The sequence below is a fragment of the Somniosus microcephalus genome, chromosome 9 (genome assembly GCF_052327205.1).
Source record: "Somniosus microcephalus isolate GS21.2 chromosome 9, FLI_Smic_1.0, whole genome shotgun sequence".
Lineage (NCBI taxonomy): Eukaryota > Metazoa > Chordata > Chondrichthyes > Squaliformes > Somniosidae > Somniosus > Somniosus microcephalus.
The window spans coordinates 241,912,342-241,936,581 of NC_140995.1; the positions used below are offsets into that span (position 1 = coordinate 241,912,342).

The 24,240-nt window shown below is 49.0% G+C and overlaps 1 protein-coding gene across 2 annotated transcripts in view; it reads left to right on the forward strand.

Annotated features, from left to right (window-relative positions):
* The window catches only part of fbxo28 (F-box protein 28), a 66,272-nt gene extending 44,881 nt beyond the window's left edge, over positions 1-21,391 (forward strand). For both annotated transcript variants that reach the window (XM_085998075.1, XM_085998076.1), the window contains one exon: positions 1,727-21,391. In XM_085998075.1, coding sequence (XP_085854201.1) covers positions 1,727-2,181 — 455 coding nt within the window. In that variant the 3' untranslated portion in view covers positions 2,182-21,391. The remainder of the gene's footprint in view (positions 1-1,726) is intronic.
* The last annotated feature ends 2,849 nt before the right edge of the window (positions 21,392-24,240 follow it).

Below are 24,240 nucleotides of genomic sequence, written 5' to 3' on the forward strand. Positions count from 1 at the left end.
AGCTGGGAAATGGGAGAGGGGAGAAAGAACAAAAGGGAAAGCCTGTGATCGGCTGGAAGGCAAGAGAGATTGAGAGAGAGAGTGAGAGAGATTGAGAGAGAGACAGTGAGTGACGGTGAGTGACATTCAAGGCGAGAGGAGATGGTAATGGGACCGGTTAAGAAACAAAGGATGGCTTTAGATGAAGTGTAAATTGCGCTGGCAGAATGGAAGACAGCCGCCATGTGGGAGAGAACAGAACAAGAGTGTGGATAAAAAATATATATATGATAGGGGCCGGTGTTATGATCTGAAATTGTTGAACTCTATATTGAGTCCAGAAGGCTGTGACATGCCTAATCGAAAGATGAGGTGCTGTTCTTCGAGCTTACGCAGAACAATGCAAGGGGAGTGGAGCGGTGAATTAAAGTGACAGGCGACCAGAAGCTCGGGGTCCCCCTTACGGACTGAACGGAGGTGTTCCGCAAAGCGGTCACCCAATCTGCGTTTGATCTCCCCAGTGCAGAGGAGACCACATCGTGAGCAGTGAATACAGTATACTAGATTGCAAGAAGTACAAGTAAATCGCTGTTTCACCTGGAAGGGGTGTTTGGGGTCCTGGAAAGTGGGGAGGTATAAGGGCATGTGTTGCATCTCCTGCGCTTGCATGGGAAGGTGCCAGGAGAAGGGGTGTTGTGGGCGATAGAGGAGTGGACTAGGGTGTCGCGGAGGGAGCGGTCCCTACGGAATGCTGAAAGGGGAGGTGAGGGGAAGATGCGTTTGGTGGTGGGATCACGCTGGAGGTGGCGGAACTGGCAGAGGATGATCCGTTGAATGTGGAGGCTGGTGGGGTGAAAGGTGAGGACAAGGGGAACCCTATCGTGGTTGTGGGAGGGAGGGGCAGGAGTGAGGGGGAACCCTTGGTTGAGGAAAAAGGAAGACATGTCGGAAGCACTGGTATGGAAGTTGGCATCGTCAGAGCAGATGCGACGGAGAAACTGGGAGAATGGAATGGAGTCCTTACAGGAGGCTGGGTGGAAGGAAGTATAGTCCAGGTAGCTGTGGGAGTCAGTGGGCCTGTAGTGAATGTTTGTCAATAACCTGTCCCCAGAGATGGAGACGGAGAAGTCAAGGAAGGGATTTGTGTAATCTCTCCTCGTAACTTAACCCTGGAGTCCGGGTATCATTCTGGTAAACCTACGCTGCACTCCCTCCAAGGCCAATATCTCCTTCCTAAGGTGTGGTGCCCAGAACTGCTCACAGTGCTCCAGGTGTAGTCTAACCAGGGTGTTGTACAGCTGCAGCATAACTTCGACCCCCTTGTACTCTAGCCCTCTACATATAAAGGCCAGCATTCCATTGGACCTTGATTATTTTCTGTACCTGTTCATGATATTTTGATGATCTATGGACCTGAACCCCCAAGTCTCTTTGGACATCCACTGGTTTTAGCTTTTCACCATTTCGAAAGTACCCTGTTCTATACTTTTTAGGTCCAAAGTGGATGACCTTACATTTGCCTACATTGAAATCCATTTGCCACAGTTTAGCTCATTCACTTAATCTATCAATATCCCTTTGTAATTTTATACTTTCATCTACACTGCCTACAAGGCCGCTTATCTTTGCAACCGCCTACCTTCTCCAGCAAGGCCCTGGAGCTGTAGATTGGAGGTGGAGAGAGTGGGAGGAGCATAGGGTGCAGGGTGTTTTTTCACGATGTTTTGTTCCTGTTTTGTGTGCGCAGTTCCAGGGCCGTCCACCACACTCACGGCCGTGCAGCTCTTCTCCAAGCAGAACCCCGCTCGGCAGGAGCTCTGCAAACTCCAGCAGCAGATGAAGGCACAGGGACTGAACGTGACGGCCACCAGGCGTGAGGTGTCAGAGTTCCGCGTCAAGTTCCAGGAGCAGCTCAAGCAGCTGCAGGACCAGGACCAGAAGATCCTGGAGCAGAACCAGATCATCGGCGAGCAGAACGCCCGCCTGGCTGAGCTGGACCGCAAGCTGGGCGAGCACACACTCAAACACCAGCAGAATGAGCAGAAGATCAAGGACCTGCAGGAGCTGCTGGAGCGGGTCATCGAGACGGGGGCCGGGGGCGGGCAAGCCACCAGTGGGCAGAACAAGCGCAAGAAGGCGCCGTCCGAGAGCACCGCCTTGGACTCACCCGGCCGTGCCAAGCGCCTTCGGAGCCGGAAGTGAGCTGGTGGTGGCGGAGGGAGGTGTCTCCCTATCTGTGTGTGTGTTGCTGCTGCACCTGCACCAGGTTACACTGTGAATGGTGCAGGGTGACACAGGTCAGGAGAACAGGCGAGGTATCGGGATCGCAACAAGCTCCAATCACAAGATTGCTCGGGGTTTGCGGGAATAGGGAGGGAGGGAGGGAGAGGGAAAGCATCCAGTGGGAACTGATTAGAACAGCTAGTGACTGAGTTAAACTCTGCCCCTTTCCCCCAGTACTGGGTGACTGAGAGTTAAACTCTGCCCCTTTCCCCCAGTACTGGGTGACTCAGAGTTAAACTCCCCTACACAGAGAGGTAGAAAGAAGTGTAATGCAGCCCACACCGTGCAGGTTTTTCCACTGTTTCGGGCTGACTCTTGCTACTGGAGTTATTCACCTAAATCTGTTTCAGGAAACCCTTTTGACAAGAGTGGCAAACTTAAAATTGTGCTGTTGTGGCAGTTTCTGTCTGTGCTGAATTTGCTGGTCTTGGGCAGCGCAGCGGTACAACTGGCCTCAGTACCAGCATCTGTTCGCCCCTCTCCTCTCCCGCCCACCCCCCAACATCCCCCAGGGTGTCGTGTGGTTCCTGCTTCTCTGCAGTCCAGTGCCCTCTGCTGCAAATACATGTATACACACCAAGTGGGGACTGGATCAGGCTCAGCTGTGATTCCCCCATGGCCGAATAGCCTGCTGGCATCTAGAACATGGTAGCCTGGTGCCCAAGGGACTGTTTCTCTCCCCCCCCCCCACCCGCTCGCAAGAGTTAGAACATTCAGGAGAGGAGGGGAGCCTGTCTTTGACAGGATGCTGAATGTGGACCCTTTGGGCCACTGTATGTTTTCTTTGGATGGTCCAGTAGCCCTTGGATTTTCAGGGGGGTTATTTCACTCCCCACCTCTGCATGTCCAGTCTCCAAATCACATAGGGTGGGGAGGGGAGGTGGGGGGGTAATGGTAGGGTGGTTTGTACACATGTTGGGATCATTAAAGCTTTTAAGTCCAGAATTCCTCTGGCTTAACCCTTTTGAGTACTGGAGGAAGATTGGAACAAGGGGAAAACTTAATGCCAGAGATAAACTGTAAATGAAACTGCACACAAGCAGCTGCTGTCACATTGAAAGGGTGATGGAGTGCCAGGAGAGTGTGAATCCCTCTGTCACAGTCCTCCCGCTGGAGCTGTACGGACAGGCTCCGTCACACAGTCCTCCCGCTGTACGGACAGGCTCCGTCACACAGTCCTCCCGCTGTACGGACAGGCTCCGTCACACAGTCCTGGCGCTGTACGGACACGCTCTGTCACACAGTCCTCCCGCTGTACGGACTGGCTCTGTCACACAGTCCTCCCGCTGTACGGACTGGCTCTGTCACACAGTCCTCCCGCTGTACGGACTGGCTCTGTCACACAGTCCTCCCGCTGTACGGACTGGCTCTGTCACACAGTCCTCCCGCTGTACGGACGGGCTCTGTCACACAGTCCTCCCGCTGTACGGACGGGCTCTGTCACACAGTCCTGGCGCTGTACGGACAGGCTCCGTCACACAGTCCTGGCGCTGTACGGACGGGCTCTGTCACACAGTCCTCCCGCTGTACGGACAGGCTCTGTCACACAGTCCTGGCGCTGTACGGACTGGCTCTGTCACACAGTCCTGGCGCTGTACGGACTGGCTCTGTCACACAGTCCTCCCGCTGTACGGACTGGCTCTGTCACACAGTCCTCCCGCTGTACGGACAGGCTCCGTCACACAGTCCTGGCGCTGTACGGACTGGCTCTGTCACACAGTCCTCCCGCTGTACGGACGGGCTCTGTCACACAGTCCTCCCGCTGTACGGACTGGCTCTGTCGCACAGTCCTGGCGCTGTACGGACGGGCTCTGTCACACAGTCCTCCCGCTGTACGGACTGGCTCCGTCACACAGTCCTGGCGCTGTACGGACAGGCTCTGTCACATAGTCCTCCCGCTGTACGGACGGGCTCTGTCACACAGTCCTGGCGCTGTACGGACGGGCTCTGTCACATAGTCCTCCCGCTGTACGGACGGGCTCTGTCACACAGTCCTGGCGCTGTACGGACTGGCTCTGTCACATAGTCCTCCCGCTGTACGGACACGCTCTGTCACACAGTCCTGGCGCTGTACGGACGGGCTCTGTCACATAGTCCTCCCGCTGTACGGACGGGCTCTGTCACACAGTCCTGGCGCTGTACGGACAGGCTCCGTCACACAGTCCTGGTGCTGTACGGACGGGCTGTCACACAGTCCTCCCGCTGTACGGACTGGCTCTGTCACACAGTCCTCCCGCTGTACGGACAGGCTCCGTCACACAGTCCTCCCGCTGTACGGACAGGCTCTGTCACACAGTCCTCCCGCTGTACGGACGGGCTCTGTCACACAGTCCTCCCGCTGTACGGACGGGCTCTGTCACACAGTCCTCCCGCTGTACGGACAGGCTCTGTCACACAGTCCTCCCGCTGTACGGACGGGCTCTGTCACACAGTCCTGGCACTGTACGGACAGGCTCCGTCACACAGTCCTGGCGCTGTACGGACGGGCTGTCACACAGTCCTCCCGCTGTACGGACGGGCTCTGTCACACAGTCCTGGCGCTGTACGGACGGGCTCTGTCACACAGTCCTCCCGCTGTACGGACGGGCTCTGTCACACAGTCCTCCCGCTGTACGGACGGGCTCTGTCACACAGTCCTGGCGCTGTACGGACGGGCTCTGTCACACAGTCCTGGCGCTGTACGGACACGCTCTGTCACACAGTCCTCCCGCTGTACGGACTGGCTCTGTCACATAGTCCTCCCGCTGTACGGACTGGCTCCGTCACACAGTCCTCCCGCTGTACGGACGGGCTGTCACACAGTCCTCCCGCTGTACGGACAGGCTCTGTCACACAGTCCTCCCGCTGTACGGACGGGCTCTGTCACACAGTCCTCCCGCTGTACGGACGGGCTCTGTCACACAGTCCTCCCGCTGTACGGACTGGCTCTGTCACACAGTCCTCCCGCTGTACGGACAGGCTCCGTCACACAGTCCTCCCGCTGTACGGACGGGCTCTGTCACACAGTCCTGGCGCTGTACGGACGGGCTCTGTCACACAGTCCTGGCGCTGTACGGACAGGCTCTGTCACACAGTCCTCCCGCTGTACGGACTGGCTCTGTCACACAGTCCTCCCGCTGTACGGACGGGCTCTGTCACACAGTCCTGGCGCTGTACAGACAGGCTCCATCACACAGTCCTCCCGCTGTACGGACAGGCTCCATCACACAGTCCTCCCGCTGTACGGACAGGCTCCATCACACAGTCCTCCCGCTGTACGGATGGGCTCTGTCACACAGTCCGCCCGCTGGTGGCTTTGCATTTGACCCGTGCGTTCAGGGTCTCTAAACACACCGACACTGCCAGGGAGCAGAGGGCTCTGTCCCTTCTAACTCTTCGCCCTGTGGTATTAGCAGTGTGATTAATCCTGGGGGTGGGGGGGGGGGGGGGGGGGGTGGTTTGTAGCCATATAATTAGAAGAAGATCTTAATTCTCGGAGGCAAGGTCTGATTCTGACCCTGGCATTGGCTGTCGGGAGGGGGCTATTGTAACGCCTGCCACTGGTCCATGGTTAGTTATTCATCGATTCTGGTGGAAGTTAGTGACAATAAATCAGAAATCCAGCTAATGGTCTGGGAAAAGCGGACGGGATGTCCTGGTATATGCTGTGAACTCTCACCCAGTGCTGGGTGCAGCCTACCTTTGTTCGTGTCTCAAGGTGGGTGTGATGTGTGTGACCAGGAATAATCTGATACCTCAAAAACTGAATTTACCTTGCCGTCACTCAAAACGTTGCCTGGAGGGGCGGCATTGTCGCTTGTTAACCCGGCGGCGGCGCTCCCACTGATGTCACAGGTTTCAGCTGCTCTATCCCCCCGATGAAGCTCCCACAATCCCGCACTTTATCTGCGTGTCACCTTCCCGCGAAGCGCGATCACCGCCGATCTCACCGCCTGCATTTGCTTTCCTTCCCTCAACTTCCGTTCCTCATCCCTTGCTAGCCTCGAGAGGTACAAACGCCTATTGTGAGTGTCAGCGCCTATTCCACCACAGGTGATGTCACCGCCGAGCCCGCCCCTGCCCGTCTTCACCTGAGGTCCACACATGCACTCTCCAGCAGCGGGTCACTGGAAATCTGCTGGGTTTTTCCTCCTGGACCATTGGAGCCAAATTGAATCTGGCCCTGAACTGGCTGAACACCAACTCAATTCTCTTCAAAAAAAAACCCATAAACTTAAAAGACCCTTAAAGCAATTGGTGTTGGTTACTGTGTTTTAGGGAGTGACAGTGTCAGGCTCTCCAAAAATCACTTGGTGTTAAACCAGTCTCCAAACCCTCTTCCATCTTGTGTTACTGTCACTGGCAGCTGTTGGTCTCCTCCTGTGCCACTTGTACACTCATCGAGCTTTCAGCTTGAATCAGAGTTAAATGACTACAACGGTGATTCGCTCCTCCGATCCCTCGCTCCCGCCCTGTGTGAGCTCCTTTCAACCTTTACCAAAAGGGTCCAGAATTAATCCTGTTTTAATTGAATCCTAATTCCCACTGCCCTGCTCTGTGAGTGTGCCTTTGAGCTGATATTCACCGATTGCCCATCAACAGCTTGGGTTTTGAGACGTCCTGAGTTACACCCTTGCACGGTATGGCACAATCCCCCTCAAATCTGCAGGATCTCACGGAGACGTCCCAGGACCCTCAAAGACCTCGTGCACCAATTTCCTGGGAGGGAATACGCCACTGAACTGAACCAAAACTATCGGAGTGAATAAAAGCCTTAAGGTCGTTGCGGGGCTGAACCCCGGTTCAATGAGGTCTGCAGAGACTCTTGACATACTGAGGATCCCGAGGGCACATCCCAGTCCCGCCCGTTTCAAGTCTGTGCTGACTCCTTCCTATTGTGTGGTGCCATGGTGTAGCAGGTTCTCGTTTACAGATACATTACCCCCCCCCCCCCCCCCCGTACAAACCCACCTACAGATTACAGAGGAGCTCAGTTTACAGCCCCATCCCGTTGAAGGAGACTAACATGAATTGAATAACTAGGCCGAGTGAGGCGGCGGTCAGGGCTGCTACAGTTGACCTAAGTGCCCTTGGCTGGGAAGGGAGCTATTGGCCAATCGTGATCCAATGATGTGTGATCAGGGAGGGCGTGCCCATTGGAAGACCGCATTGGGCTCGGCTGTGATGCACTCCGTAGTTGAACATCTTTCCAGAATTAACGCAGGAAGGAATGACCACTTTGGTACCAGAGGGCTGTCCGTGCTTGTGGAATTAGCTTTGGAGGAGGGGAGCGGGAGAGAATAAAATAAAATGTTCAGTGTGGGATTTCTTTTTTTTAAGCTCAACAAAAATGAGTGGCCAAATGCACCATAAGTCATGATGTCAGCGTCTTTATATGTCCTTAAAGCTGTGTGAAAGGGCAATGGAGTACTCCAAGGGTTAAACACCTTGCTTTACAAAAGGGGGGAAAAAGCACATTTCTATTTGTTTGAAATATGTTTAGTTCGCTGATTAAGATGTCCGGGAGGGGCTGTTCCTTAAGTTGAGACTGTACTGACTGTTGTAACAAGCAGCAAAGGTTAACCGTTCATGGATTGTTGTGAGTTGAAAAAACAAGGTTTTTTTTTTAAAAAAAAGCACCGCACTGCTTTCTCGGTGGCGGTTGGAGTTCTTGTCTTCTTTACATTTACACCTGGCCTACTCCTCATCATTCACAGGCTGTCTTCTCTGGTCTGGCCCCGTTCTCACTGTCTCTGATTCAATGTGATGTTGCCTCTTTAGGTTCCAAATCTTTCCCATTCCATTTGAAAGATGCTGAATTGGGCGACACCAGACTCATGGACTGATGGCCGCTGTTGGCTGATCTCTCCACTGGGCATGTGGCCCTCGGGGAGGAAGGAGAGACCAGTGATCGATGCTGCCCGCTGAGCAACATTTGGCCTGGTTGATGCTAGAGTCATGGGGTTGGTGGCTTGGAGGAGAGGAAATGAAATCCAACCCCCTCCGAACAAACCAGCTATAGGATAGCTCCGGTTCCACCGCTGGATCCTGCCCTGGGATGTCTCATCGTTCTGGGATTAAACGGCAACAGCTTCCAAAACAGAATTTGGGTTCTTATCCCTGCCCTCTAAATCCAGTTGTACACCTGACAGCTCCTGGTGAGACAGTGCTCTCTCTGTCCACGAGTCCTTGTAAGGCAGGAACCAGATTCAGAGGGCCGAGCCCCAGTGGTTGTACAGTCGATGTGGCTATTGTGCAACCATTCAATGTGTAATTCGTGCAGTCGGTGTCATAAGAATTAGGAGCAGGAGTAGGCCATACGGCCGCTCGAGCCTGCTCCGCCATTCAATAAGATCATGGCTGAACTTCTACATCAACTTCACTTTCCTGCCATATCCCTTGAGTCTCTTAGTGCCCAAAAACCTATTGATGTCAGTCTTGAATATACTCCACGACTGAGCATCCACAGCCCTGGTGTCGCTTAAAGGGGCCGTGCACCCCCCAAAAATTAAAGGGAATATTGCCCATCACCCTGTGCTTCCTGACCTACCAGCAATGCCTCGATTTGAAAATTCTCATCCTTGTGTTCAAATCTCTCCATAGCCTGGCCTTGCCCCTCCCTTTCTCTAACCTCCTCCAACCCTCCTAGATCGCTGTGCTCCAATTCTGTCCTCTTCCCCGAGTTTCATTGCTCTACCGTTGGTGGCCGTGCCTCTGCCCCAAGCTCTGTAATTTCCTCTCTACCTCCTTAAAGACGCTCTTTAAAACTCTTTGACCAAGCATTTGGTCACCTGTCCTAATATCACCTTATGTGGCTTGGTGTCAAAGCATGTTGGGATGTTTCACTATGTTAAAGGCATTGTATAATTTGTTATTTACTCTCAACAACAACTTGTGCTTATATAGCGCTTTTAACGTAAAATGGCCCAAGGCGCTGCACAGGAGTATAACACACAAAATGTGACACCGAGCCACATGATAAATTAGGGCAGGTGACCAAAAGCTTGGTCAAAGGTAGGTTTTAAGGAGTGTCTTAAAGGAGAAAAGAGGCTTAGGGAGGGAATTCCAGAGCTTAGAGCCTAGGCCACAGAAGGCACGGCCACCAATGGTTGAGTGACTATAATCGGGGATGCTCAAGAGGGCAGAGTTAGAGGAACGCAGATATCTTGAGGGGTTGTGGGAATGGAGGAGATTACACAGAGGGAGGAGCAAGGCCATGGAGGGATTTAAAAACAAGGATGAGAATTTTCAAATCGAGGTGTTGCTTAACCGGGAGCCAATGTAGGTCAGCGAGAACATGGGTGAACGGGACTTGGTGCGAGTTAGGACATGGGCAGCCAAGTTTTGGATGACCTCAAGTTTACGTAGGGTAGAATGTGGGAGGCCAGCCAGGAATGCATCGGAATAATCAAGTCTAGAGGTAACAAAGGAATGGATGAGGATTTCAGCAGTGGATGAGCTGAGGCAAGGGCGGAGTCGGGTGATGTTACGGAGGTGGAAATAGGCGGTCTTAGTGATGCTGCGGATATGTGGTCGGAAGCTCATTTCAGGGTCAAATATGACACCAAGGTTGTGAACACTGGTTCAGCTTCAGCCAGATGTTAGGGAGAGGGATGGAGTCGGTGGCTAGGGAACAGAATTTGTGGCGGGGACCGAAAACAATGGCTTCGGTCTTCCCAATATTTAATTGGAGAAAATTTCTGCTCATCCCGGACTGGATGTCGGACAAGCAGACTGACAATTTAGAGACCGTGGAGGGGTCGATAGAAGTGGTGGAGAGGTAGAGCTGGGTGTCATCAGTGCACTGTCCTGGTTTTTAATGAATACTTTGCATCTGTCTTCACAAAAAAGAGAGACGATGCAGACAGTGTAGTTAAGGAAGAGGAGTGTGAAATATTAGATGAGATAAACATAGTGAGAGAGGAAATATTAAGAGGTTTAGTATCTTTGAAAGTGGTTAAATCGCCAGGCCCGGATGTATCCCAGGCTGTTAAGAGAAGCAAGGGGGAAATAGTGGAAGCTCTGACCATCATTTGTCAATCCTCTCTGGCTACAGGTGTGGTGCCAGAGGACCGTTAACATTGTACCATTGTTCAAAAAGGGAGAAAGGGATAGACTGAGTAATTACAGGCCAGTCAGCCTAACCTCGGTGGTGGGCAAATTATTGGAAAAAATTCTGAGCAACAGTATAAATTGTCATTTAGAAAGGGATGGATTGATTAATCAAGGACATTCAGCATAGATTTGTTAAGGGAAGGTCATGTCTGACTAGATTGAATTTTTTGAGCAGGTAATGAGGGTATCGCATCTGATGTAGTCTACATGGATTTTAGCAAGGCCTTTGACAAGGTCCCACATGGCAGACTGGTCAGAAAAGTGGCAAGTTGGATCCAAAATTGATTCAGTGGCAGGAAGCAAAGGGTAATGGTCGACGGGTGTTTTTGTGACTGGCAGGCTGTTTCCAGTGGGGTTACGCAGGGCTCAGTACTCGGTCCCTTGCTTTTTGTGGTATATATCAATGACTTAGACTTCAATGTAGGGGGCATGATTAAGAGATTTGCAGATGATACAAAAATTGGCCGTGTGGCTGATAATGAAGAAGAAAGCTGCAGACTGCAGGAAGATATCAATGGACTGGTCAGGTGGGCAGAAAAGTGGCAAATGGAATTCAATCCAGAGAAGTGTGAGGTAATGCATTTGGGGAGGGCCACCAAGGTAAGGAAATACACAATAAATGGTAGGATACTGAGCAGTGTAGAGGAACAGAGGGACCTTGGAGTGCATGTCCTCAGATCCCTGAAAGTTGCAGGACAGATCGATAAGGTGGTTAAGAAGGCATATGGGATACATAGAAGATAGGAGCAGGAGTAGGCCATTCGGCCCCTCGAGCCTGCTCCGCCATTCAATGCGATCATGGCTGATTATCCAAATTCAGTACCCGGTCCCTGCTTTCTCCCCATACCACTTGATCCCTTTAGCCTTAAGAAATATATCCAACTCCTTCTTGGAATATATTTAATGAATTGGCCTCTACTGCCTTCTGTGGTAGAGAATTCCACAGGTTCACCACTCTGGGTGAAGAAATTCCTCCTCATTTCTGTCCTAAATGGCTTACCCCTTATCCTTAGACTGTGACCCCTGGTTCTGGGCTCCCTGACCATTGGGAACATCCTTCCTGCATCTAGTCTGTCCAGTCCTGTCAGAATTTTATAAGTTTCAATGAGATCCCCTCTCATCCTTCTAAACTCCAGCGAGTACAAGCCCACTCGACCCAATCTCTCCTCATACGTCATTCCTGACATCCCAGGTATCAGCCTGGTGAATCTTTGCTGAACTCCTTCCATGGCAAGAACATCCTTCCTCAGATAAGGTGACCAAAACTGCACACAATACTCAAGATGTGGTCTCACCAAGGCCCTGTACAACTGCAGCAAGACATCCTTGTTCCTGTACTCAAACCCTCTCGCTACGAAGGCCAACATACCATTTGCTTTCTTAACCGCCTGCTGCACCTGCATGCTTACCTTCAGCGACTGGTGCACAAGGACACCCAAGTCTCGTTGCACTTCCCTTTCTCCCAATCTATTGCCATTCAGATAATAATCTGCCTTCCTGTTTTTGCCACCAAAGTGGATAACCTCACATTTATCCACGTTATATTGCATCTGCCATGCTTCTGCCCAATCACCCAACCTGTCCAAATCATCCTGGAGTTTCTCAGCATCCTCCTCACAACACACACGCCCACCCAGCTTTGTGTCATCTGCAAATTTGGAGATATTACATCTAGTTCCCTTGTCTAGATCATTAATATATATTGTGAATAGCTGGGGTCCAAGGACCGATCCCGGTGGTACCCCACTAGTCATTGCCTGCCACTTGAAAAAAGACCCATTTATTCCAACTGTTTGCTTTCTGTCTGTCAACCAGTTCTCTATCCAAGTCAATACCTTGCCACCAATCCCGTGTGCCTTAACTTTACACGCTTATCTCTTATGCGGGACCTTATCGAAAGCCTTCTGAAAGTCCAAGTACACCACATCCACTGGTTCTCCCGTATCTATTTTACCAGTTACATCCTCAAAAAATTCCAGTAGATTAGTCAAGCTCGATTTACCTTTTGTAAATCCATGTTGACTTTGTCCGATCCTGTCACTGTTTTCCAAGTGCTATGCTATTACATATTTTATAATGGACTCTAGCATTTTCCCCACTACCGATGTCAGGCTTACCGGTCTGTAATACCCCGTTTTCTCTCTACCACCTTTTTTGAATAGTGGGGTAACATTAGCTACCCTCCAATCCATGGGTACAGTTCAAGATTCCATCGAATGTTGGAAGATGATCAGCAATGCATCTACTATTTCTAGGGCCACTTCCTTAAGCACCCTAGGATGAAGATTATCAGACCCTGGGGATTTATCGGCCTTCAATCCCATCAATTTCCCTAACACCATTTCCCTACAAATACTGATTTCTTTCAGTTCCCCCCTTTCATCAGACCCTATGTTCCCTGACATCTCTGGGAGGTTATTTGTGTCCTCCTTTGTGAAGATAATTGGTCTGCCATTTCTTTGTTCCCCATTATAAATTCCCCTGATTCTGACTGCAAGGGACCTACGCTTGACTTCACCAATCTTTTTCTCTTCACATATCTATAAAAACTTTTACAGTCAGTTTTTATGTTCTCTGCAAGCTTACTCTCGTATTCTATTTTCCCCTTAATTAATCCCTTTGTCCTCCTTTGTTGAATCCTACACTGCTCCCAATCCTCAGGTTTACTGCTTTTTCTGGCCAATTTATATGTCCTCTCCTTGGATCTTATGCTATCCCTAATTTCCCTTGTTAGCCACGGTTGAGTCACCTTTTTTGTTTTATTTTTATGCCAAACTGGGATGAACAAATTCTGTAGTTCATCCATGCGGTCTTTGAATGTTTGCCATTGCCTATCCACTGTCAACCCTTTGAGTGACATTCCTCAATCAATCCTACCCAACTCGCACCTCAGACCATCGTAGTTTCCTTTATTTAAATTCAGGACCCTAGTCTCTGAGTCAACTACTTCATTCTCCATCTTAATGAAGAATTCTATCATATTATGATCGCTCCGACCCAAGGGGCCTCGTACAACAAGATTGCTAATTAATCCTTTCTCGTTACATAATACCCAGTCTAAGATGGCCTGATCTCTGGTTGGTTCCTCGACATATTGGTCCAGGAAACCAGCCCGTAAACACTCCAGGAATTCCTCCTCCACAGTATTGTTACTAATTTGGTTAGCCCAATCTATATGTAGATTAAAGTCACCCAAGATGACTGCTGTGCCCTTATTGCATGCTTCTCTAATTTCCCTTTTAATGCCATCCCCAACCTCCACATTACTGTTTGGAGGTCTATATACCACTCCCACTAACGTTTTCTGCCCCTTGGTATTTCTACCCATACAGATTCCACATCATCAGAGCAAATATCCTTCCTTACAATTGTGTTAATCCCTTCTTTAACCAGCAATGCTACCCCACTTCCCTTTCCTTTTTGCCTATCTTTCCTGAATATTGAATACCCCTGGATGTTGAGTTCCCAGCCTTGGCCTCCCTGGAGCCATGTTTCCGTAATCCCAATCAAATCCTATTCGTTTACCTCTATTTGCGCAGCTAATTCATCCACCTTATTACGAATGCTCCTCGCATTAAGACACAAATCCTTCAGACTTGTTTTTTTAATGCTCTTAGACCTATTAGAATTATTATTTACTGTGGCCATGTTTGATTTAAACCGTTGATTTCTCTGACTGCCACTTTTGTTTTTCTCCTTCCTATCTTTTGCTTTTATCCTTGTTTCCCTTTCCTCTGTCTCCCTGCTCAGGTTCCCAACCCCCTGCCATTTTAGTTTAAACCCTCCCCAGAGCACGAGCAAACACTCCCCCTAGGACATCGGTCCCAGCCCTGCCCAGGTGCAAACCGTCTGGTTTGAACTGGTCCCACCTCCCCCAGAACCGGTTCCAATGTCCCAGGAATTTGAATCCCTCCCCCTTGCACCATTCCTCTAGCCACGTATTCCTCTGAAATATCCTTCTATTTCTACTCTGACTAGCACGTGGCACTGGTAGCAATCCTGAGATTATTACCTTTGAGGTCCTATTTTTTAATTTACCTCCTAACTCCCTATATTAAGCTTTTAGGACCTCATCCCGTTTTTTACCTATATCGTTGGTACCTATATGCACCACGACAACTGGCTGTTCACCCTCTCCTTCCAAAATGTTCTGCAGCCGCTCTGAGACATCCTTGACCCTTGCACCAGGGAGGCAACACACCATCCTGGAGTCTCGTTTGCGGCCGCAGAAATGCCTATCTATTCCCCTTACAATAGAATCCCCTATTACTATAGCTCTCCCCCTCTTTTTCCTCCCGTCCTGTGCAGCAGAGCCACCCCTGGTGCCAGGAAGTTGGCTGCTGCTGCCTTCCTCTGATAAGCCATCCCCCCCAACAGTATTCAACGTGGTATATCTGTTTGAGAGGGGGATGTCCACAGGGGACCCCTGCACTACCTTTCCTTTATTAGCCGAGGCATAAAATATAAGAGCAGGGAGGTTATGCTTGAACTGTATAAAACACTAGTTAGGCCACAGCTAGAGTACTGTGTACAGTTCTGGTCACCACATTACAGGAAAGATGTGATTGCACTGGAGAGTGTACAAAGGAGATTTACAAGGATGTTGCCAGGACTGGGGAATTTTAGCTATAAGGAAAGATTGGATAGGCTGAGGTTGTTTTCTTTGGAACAGAGGAGGCTGAGGGGAGATCTAATTGAGGTGTATACAATTATGAGGGGCCTAGATAGAGTGGATAGGAAGGACCTGTTTCCCTTGGCAGAGGGGTCAGTAACCAGGGGACATCGATTTAAAGTAACTGGTAGAAGGATTAGAGTGGAGTTGAGGAGAATTTTTTCACCCAGAAGGTGGTGGGGGTCTGGAACTCACTGCCTGAAAGGGTGGTACAGACAGAAACTCTCTCATCACATTTAAAAAGTACTTTGATATGCACATAATGATGTGCCGTAACCTACAAGGTTATTGAGCAAGAGCTGGAAATTGGGATTAGGGTGGATAGCTCTTTTTTGGCTGGCACAGACAGGATGGGTCGAATGGCCTCCTTCTGTGCCGTAACTTTCTGTGATTCTATGAAAGCTTGAAGCCCTTACTGTGTTACAGTTCCACAGGCAAAGGCTGTGAGCTGCAGCAGTATTCACAATGTGGTGCGTGGGTCTTATCAAACACGGCTGCAGTTTCTGGTACTGCAGAGTTAAAACCATGGATGATGTTCTTTGGGGGTGGGGGGGTTGGGAAGAGTGGCCAATATAGTCCTCCAAATACTGTCCTGCTGAGTTGAGCTAACTCGGGACAGGCAGGGATTGAACCTTGAACCTGCCTGGGCAGTGTGCATCAACTGCTTGCTGTGTGAACTTATCGAGCTGGAAGGGGAGCTCTGTGCTCAGCTGTGCTGAGACAGCTGTGAGGGTGGCACAGCTTGCTCAGTGCTGCTGGATGGGGAGGGGAATGGGCCATAACTTTCCCTGCCTGAAAATCCACGGGATGCACCAAAGATCCCTTGATGGCTCAGTGAGTGACTGAGCCATTCAGACCAGTAGGTCCCTGGTCTGTGCGGAGTTATCTGATCCTCGCTGGGGCAGAGGTAGTGGATACGACATTTGGGAGGAAAAATCACCCGCTGTTCCTACTCGCCTCCATCCAGTGCACCCCTCCCCTCGAAGTAGTGCATGTGTACGCTCCAGGTGAGCATGGGAATAGGTTCAGCTGTGATGCTCCCACAGTCGAATAGTCTGCTGACACTAATACAAAAGCAAAATACTGCGGATGCTGGAAATCTGAAATAAAAACAGAAAATGCTGGAGAAACTCAGCAGGTCAGGCAGCATCTGTGAAGAGAGAAACAAGAGTTAACGTTTCAGGTTCTGACGAAAGGTCATCGCCCTGAAACGTTAACTCTGTTTCTCTCTTCACAGATGCTGCCTGACCTGCTGAGTTTCTCCAGCATTTTCTGTTTTTAAATCTGCTGACACTGTCCAGTTCACTCGAGGGAATTGCCTCCCAGGTAAAGTACTGCAGATACGGTGCACTTACATTTATTACTTAGCTTTTTATCTGATTCCCCTCTTCCCCAGCCTTTGACTGGATGGTGTGTCTGTCTCTCCAGAGATGTTCAGCCAGGATGGTCAGTGATTGTCACTGGCTTGTGCTGAGTTGGCTGAGGTCAGTGAGGGGATTGATTAGGGAGCTATAAATGGGCCTGAGCTGCTCAGATGGGAAGGGGACAAATGAGCGAGGATTGTGACTCCTGATTGCTGTTCGGAGGTGCCTCAATGCATTTTGGACCTGTGTGGGCGTCCGGTGAGAAAGGAGAGGCGATGCCCTTCATGGTAAAATAGCCTATCTGAACTAGTTAGGCTCTCATATGAATAGTCATTTGAGTGCAGTACTTTCAGATGAGATGTTAAACCGAGGCCCTGTCTGCTCTCTCAGGGGGAAGTAAAAGATCCCACGGCACTATTTTGAAGAGCAGGGAGTTATCCCCGGTGTCCTGGGCCAATATTTTATCCCTCAATCAGCATCACTAAAATAGATTATCTGGTCATTATCTCATTGCTGTTTGTGGAACCTTAGCTGCCACGTATCCTACATTACAACAGTGACTACACTTCAAAAGTACTTCATTAACTGTAAAGCGCTTTGGGGCGCACTGAGTTTGTGAAAGGCTCTGTATAAAAGCAGGTATTTCTTTTTAACTGAAGGACGATGAGTGTCTGTGGGAGCAATCTCCAGCAGGGGTCAGCACTCGAGAGAGAGAGAGAGAGAGGCAGAGAAGGACATTTTTGAAATAAAAGGTATTCTCCTTTGCTTTTCTTGCCAAGTCACTCCCATCTTGCGTGAAGGTGCTGACCCTTTGCTGGGGCATGTCTGTACCGCACACTCTGGTACCTCACCCAAGGGGCCACGTTTACTGCGTGGGCCGAGACAGTCAGTGTCAGTGCGCGAATTCAACAAGTATGCTAAGCCCAGCCCTGTCCTCACACACATCCACATTCCAGCAAGGATCATGGAATAGCAATCAGGAGGTGGCATGCTGGAAGATTCCTCCCCTCCCGAACACAGTGGTGTTGACTGCAGTTCTAGCACCCACTTACTGCAGTCTCAGCTACCAGCAGCTAACTCAGCGCAGCCCTGGGATCAGAACTGAGACCCTTATGGTCTGTGTGGCTCATAGGGATTTAAAGAGGCTCAGTCTTTGTAAAAATAACATTTGCCAAGCATGGGATTTGTTCTTAAATAAAAACAGAAAATGCTGGAAATACTCAGCAGGTCAGGCAGCATCTGTAGAGAGAGAAACAGTTAACATTTCAGGTCGATGACCCTTTGTCAAAACTGGCTGGGGTTTGTTCTTGTTTGGAGAGAGACAAACTGTTGTGTATGTAATATGTGTGCTACTTTAAACCTATGGACAGGACTGCACTACTTGTAGGGCGTAGTGATACGCAGTACCACTCCTGGCCATAGGGGTATAAATAGTACTGTGGGTACTGATCTCCCCTCAGTTCCCGCCTGTGGGCAAGAAGTAAAGACCTACGTGTAGTCCCTACCTCCAACCAGTAAAGACCTGTTTGAGTTATACGTTTAAGTCTTTGTGTTAATTGTTCAATACAATACACATACTTAACACTGGCGACGAGTCAGGTTCTTACCCTGCGGCAGTTGAAGAGAGGTTTCAAACCTCACCACCCCACTAGAAGTGACAGGCTTAGGACTCTGAAGCCTCCATCAGCGACTGAGCACTGGAGTGCAGCAGCCATCCTGACAGCTTCCAGCGACTGACAGAAGTCTTTCTGCAGTTTCCTTGTTCAACCTAGGTGGTGGGGTAAGCCGTGCAGCGTTGGCTGCAAAGACAGGGCTGGGGAAGTCGGAGCAGATAAGGGCCATCGATCGCGATCGGAGATAAGGCCGGGCCGCCTTCAAGTGCGAGGCGCAGCGCGGGCCAGCGATCGGGACCAAAGATAAGGGCCGCACTCGGACTGAAAGGCGCGGCGGCTGCAGAAGCTCAAGGTGCGAGAGCCGTGGTGCACAGTGCGGGTTATCGATTGCACAGAAGATAAGGGCCGAGAGCCGCTTTGGTCGGGAGCCACTTCGCGATCCAGCGATCGCATCCGCTGATAAGGGCCGCACTCAGGCGATCGCGGCGAAGATAAGGGCCGCACTCGGGGGCTGAAGGGAGACGGCGTCGGGGGACGGGTGAAGACCGCCAAGCGTGGGAAAACCGCCATTTTGTGGGCGGAGGACGACGGCAAGAGCGGGAAGCCGCCATCTTTGATAACAAGTAAAGAAAAGAAAATCTGAGAAATTGCAAATCTACAATGCCTAAACACGGGAATATTAGCACCTTTGATAGTGACCTCGAAGATTGGGCCATATATGTTGAAAGAGTAAAAAATTATTGTAAGGCCAATAAAATTCGTGACCAAGATAAAGCTCTAACATTATTAAATTTAATGGGTGCGAAGACATACGGGCAATTGAAACACCTGTTATCACCAGATGAACCGGCGGATAAGACGTTCGATGAGATTGTTACTGTCCTGAAAGATCATCTAAACCCCACGCCGCTGATGCTAGCGGAACGATTTAAATTTTACGACAGAAGGCAGCTACAGCATGAAAGCAATGCTGAATATTTGCTGGAATTGCGTAAATTAGCGAAATATTGCCAGTTTGGAACGGGACTGACAGATGCACTACGAGACAAATTTGTGTGTGGTTTATTTAAACAGGATACACAAAAGCGACTGCTCGAGGAGAATGAGCTGACGCTTGAGAAGGCGGTCACTATGGCAGCAGCACACGAAGCCGCAGCGAGAGGCACGGCAGTAATGCAGCTACGGTCACCGGAGCTCAGTGCACACAAATTGGGTGTGAGTTCTGGCAAATGTTATCGTTGTGGAAAGACAACGCATGATCAGAACCAGTGTTGGTTTAAAAACCAAGAATGTAGAACTTGTGGTAGGCTTGGACACATAGCTAGAGTATGCAGGTCAGGGAAGAAGACCAGCAACAAGAAGTCACCGCAAGGAAAATACGCAAAAGTACACAAGGTGGCCGAACAGGAGTCCGATTCAGACGCTAGCAGTAATGAACTGGCTGGCTTAAGGGTACTCAACGTGGGTAAGGGTGCAGACCTCCAGACAATTTGGGTCACTCTTCAGATAGAAGGAGTCCAAGTAAAACTGGAATTGGACACTGGATCGGCATTGACGGTCATAAATAAGAAAGATTATGGAAGGTTATTCCAACATATTCCCCTACAGGATACGGAGCTCATATTGAAAATATACACGGGGCAAAGAGTGTACCCCATCGGGAAAATTGAGGTCACAGTGGTCCACAAGGGCGAAGAAAGTCAAATAATGGACTTATATGTGCTATCTGAAGGAGGTCCTCCACTACTAGGACGGGAGTGGATTAGGAAAATGAATATGGACTGGCATTTCCTACAAACAATAACGAGTGAGAACTCGGTGAACATAATCAACCCAGACTCTGGAACTGATGATGGTAAGACCAACCTGTGTGCAAAAGACAAAGTTTCAGCACAGAATTCCACTGAGATAGAGAATTCTGAGTCTGTCCAGTCTACTGACATGCACATTTCTGAGGGACACCGGGCTCGAACTCAACTCCATTTCAAACTGCAACAGCAATTAGAACAAATGATTCGCCGTTTTGAGCAAGAGATGAAAGCGACGAAAGAGTTCTTTGATATAGAGTGGGAACATCTGGAAAGACAACAGAAGCAGCTGCTGGAGCAAATGGAGCAGGAGCACACAAAACGTCTGATGTCAGAGGAGTTAACGGTCAGCCAACTCCTGCATATGCTGAAGGACAGGACTCTGAAATGGGAAAAACTTGAACACGAACTTCAATATTCAAACGAAAGGGGTTCGGAGCTCTCAAAGGTTATTGGAAGAGCTGAGGTGGCAACACAGACTGAGATGACTGCAACATAGCAGCCCTTGGATGCCAAAAGTACGCTGACTCACGTCAACGTAGAACAACAGACCGCTGAAACAGCTGCTACGGTAGAGGGATTGAATAGTCCGATCAATCAATCTCCAAAAGAAGTTGAAGTATTAAAATCACAAATGAGGTCACTAGTAAACAACTTGCTGAAAGCCCAGAAAAAGTTAGAGGAAGCGGAACACGTGAAGAAGTCTCTTCAGGAAAGATGTCTGGATTTGGAACAAAAGCTGGCTGACGTCCAGCTGGGTAGGGAGGACATAGAAGACCCTCTCGCTGACCTGTCGGACGACTCCGAATATTACTATGTCCTGTCCTGCCCAACTTGTAACTTCGACTCCCACCATACAGAAATCATGGAGGAGCACCGAAAGTCTACGGAACATCGGGAGAAGGTGGCTCTACTACGGAAAAAGGAGGAAGAGAAGGAGGAACTGCGCATGCAGCTGGCAGCTGACAGTGGAGCCCAGAGAGTCTCCAAGAAGCAGAAAAGGAAAAGTCGAAACAGAAGATGACCCATCTGAACCATTATTACCTCTACCAGATCACACACGTGGTCCCTCCGAACGGAGCCAAATCAGTTCGGAAGTTCAAGCTGTTAAATCCATGGAAGGACTATTGAATGAGTCACTCCAGCAACGTGAACCGACTACACCACAGAGACTGAATTTGTGAACTATTTTCCGCAGAGATTGAATCTGTGAACTGTTTTCCGCAGAGACTGAATCTGTGATCTGTTTTGACATGAAGTTATCTATGTATCTATGTTATTCTGTTATGTAAACCTGAAGTTATATATGTATATATGTTATTACGTTATGTTAAATGGGGAGATGACTGTAAAGCTAAGAAGGGAGGAATGTTGTGTATGTAATATGTGTGCTACTTTAAACCTATGGACAGGACTGCACTACTTGTAGGGCGTAGTGATACGCAGTACCACTCCTGGCCATAGGGGTATAAATAGTACTGTGGGTACTGATCTCCCCTCAGTTCCCGCCTGTGGGCAAGAAGTAAAGACCTACGTGTAGTCCCTACCTCCAACCAGTAAAGACCTGTTTGAGTTATACGTTTAAGTCTTTGTGTTAATTGTTCAATACAATACACATACTTAACACAAACCACATGATTTACTTTGGAATAACATTGGATATACGGCCCAACCAGTCCATGCCGGCATTTATGCTCCTCACAAGCCTTCTCCCGTCTTTCCTCATCTAAATCTATCAGCATAACCCTCTATTCCCTTTTCCCTCATATGCTTGTCTAGCCTCCCCTGAAATGCATCTATACTATTCGCCTCAACCACTCCCTGTGGTAGTGAGTTCCACATTCTCACCACTCTTTGGGTAAAGAAGTTTCTTCTGAATTCCCTATTGGATTTCTTGGTGACTATCCTATATTGATGGCCTATAGTTATGCTCTTCCCCACAAGTGGAAACATTCTCTCTGTATCCACTCTATCAAAACCTTTCATCATTTTAAAGATCCCTATTAGGTCACCCCTCAGCCTTTTTTCAATAAAGAGACGAGACCCAGCCTGTTCATCCTTTCCTGATAATGTATACTCTCGCATTTCTGGTATCATCCTTGTAAATCTTCTCTGCACCCTCTCCAGTGCCTCTGTATCCTTTTATAATCTGGCGACCAGAACTGTACGCAGCACTCCAAGTGTGGTCCAACCAAGGTTCGATACAGGTTTAGCATAACTTCATTACTTTTCAATACAATCCATAGAGAAATAAATCTGAGTGCATGGTTTGCTTTTTTTATGACCTTGTTAACCTGTCTCACTACTTTTAGTGATTTGTACTCCAAGATCCCTTTGTTCCTCTACCCCACCCAGACTCTCGCTCTCCAAGTGATGTGACCTCCCTATTTTTCCTACTAAACTGTAATATCTCACATTTATCTGTGTTGAAATTCATTTGGCAATTGTATGCCCATTCTGCAAGTTTATTAATGTCTTCCTGTAATTTGTTGCTGTCCTCCTCAGTATTGATTTGGTGTCATCTGCAAATTTAGAAATTGTGTTTTTGATTCCTAGGTCTAAATCATTAATGTAAATTGTGAACAGCAGTGGTCCCAGCACTGATCCTTGAGGAACACCACTACCCACCTTCTGCCACTGTGAATAGCTGCCCTGCCACTGTGAATAGCTGCCCTGCCACTGTGAATAACATCACGCACTGGTACACATTGCTGTGATTTGTGTTGTATGTTTGTAAACAAGTGAAACAATGATTGTAAAACTCTCTGTAATGGAGGCAGTGTCGCTTTAAGAGAAGGAACACAGGGGACTGTAGCACGTTACATAAGCCGAGCACTGTGCAGGAAGCTGTTGGACTGTCGTGTTTTTTATTACCTGTTCAGAAGGAGACGACTTGCGTTTATACAGTACCTTTAACGTAGTAAAACGTCCCACTGTGCCTCACAGGAGCATAATCAGACAAAATGTGATACCGAGCCCCATAAACAAATATAAGCTGAATATAGAAAGTACAGAGGAGATTTAAAAAAGGATACAAGAAAGGAAGCCTCAGGCTACAGGACGATATAGACGGGTTGGTCAGATGGGCAGAACAGTGGCAAATGGAATTTAACCCTGAAAAGTGTGAGGTGATGCATTTTGGGAGGACTAACAAGGCAAGGGAATGCACAATGAATGGCAGGACCCTAGGAAGGACAGAGTGTTAGATCCGTGGTTCAGTGGATAAATAATTACACGGATGCTGTACATAAACAAACAACAGGACTTTACTGGAGGAGGGTCATCTCTAGACTGGGGTACAGAGGCATGCGCACAGCTTATATACCGGTGTGGTTACTGCCGGTACTACAGTATACAGGAGCTGTAAAAAGTAGTTCTGACTTAAAGCACATACACTACAATTCCTCCCTTTTTAGATTAATAATACCCCCTTAATATTCAAATAAAAATTACATTTTTACATGTACATTCAATAACAAAAGTCCATTTATAGATTCAGTCTTTGGGGCGGCTTCCTGACCCTTTCGGGATAGCGCCTTTCCGGAGGTTCTTGTTCTTGGTGCAGAGGCGATTCTGACCCCCTTTCATCGGGTAGTTCATCGGGTTCCACTGCAACTGGGTCTGAAGGAGATACTACCGGTATGTCGGGTTCATCCCCAGGTACTCGAGACACGGGGTTGACGCATTCCTGTGATGCTAAGATCTGATCGACGTGGCGTCTCACAATGTTCTCCCCGACATCCAATGTGTACATTAATGGCCCCTGCCTTGTGCATATTGTTCCGGGTTGCCACTTCTCTGTTCGATAGTCCCGGGCCAAGACTGGTTGCCCTACATTGAAGCTCCTTGTCGGCTTCTCGTTGATGTGCTGGAATTGTTTGTCCTCAACATTTCTTCGCACATTTGGTCTGAGCAAGTCCAGACGAGATCTCAACCTTCGGTTAAAGAACATCATGGCCGGGGTCTGGTTGGTAACTGCATGTGTCGCGTTTCGGTAGGCTAATAAGAAATTGTCCATCTTATGCTGTAGTGGAATTTCCTCGTCGCACATGGCCTTTATCGCCTTCTTAAAGGTTTGTACGAACCTCTCAGCCAATCCATTGGTGGCTGGATGATACGGGGCGGATGTGTAATGCCTTACCCCATTCCTTTTCATGAATTTTTGGAACTCGTCGGACACAAACTGTGGTCCATTATCAGAGCAGATCTGCTCTGGCAACCCGTTTCTGGCAAATATGGTCCGTAGGACTGCAATCGTTTTCTCTGTAGTGGTTGAAGACATCTTTATCACCTCAGGCCACTTTGAATGAGCATCCACTGCTATTAAGAACATTAAGTCCATGAATGGACCAGCGAAATCAATTTGCATCCGTTGCCATGGAGAGGAGGGCCACTCCCATGGGTGTAGAGGGGCATGTGGTGGTGCA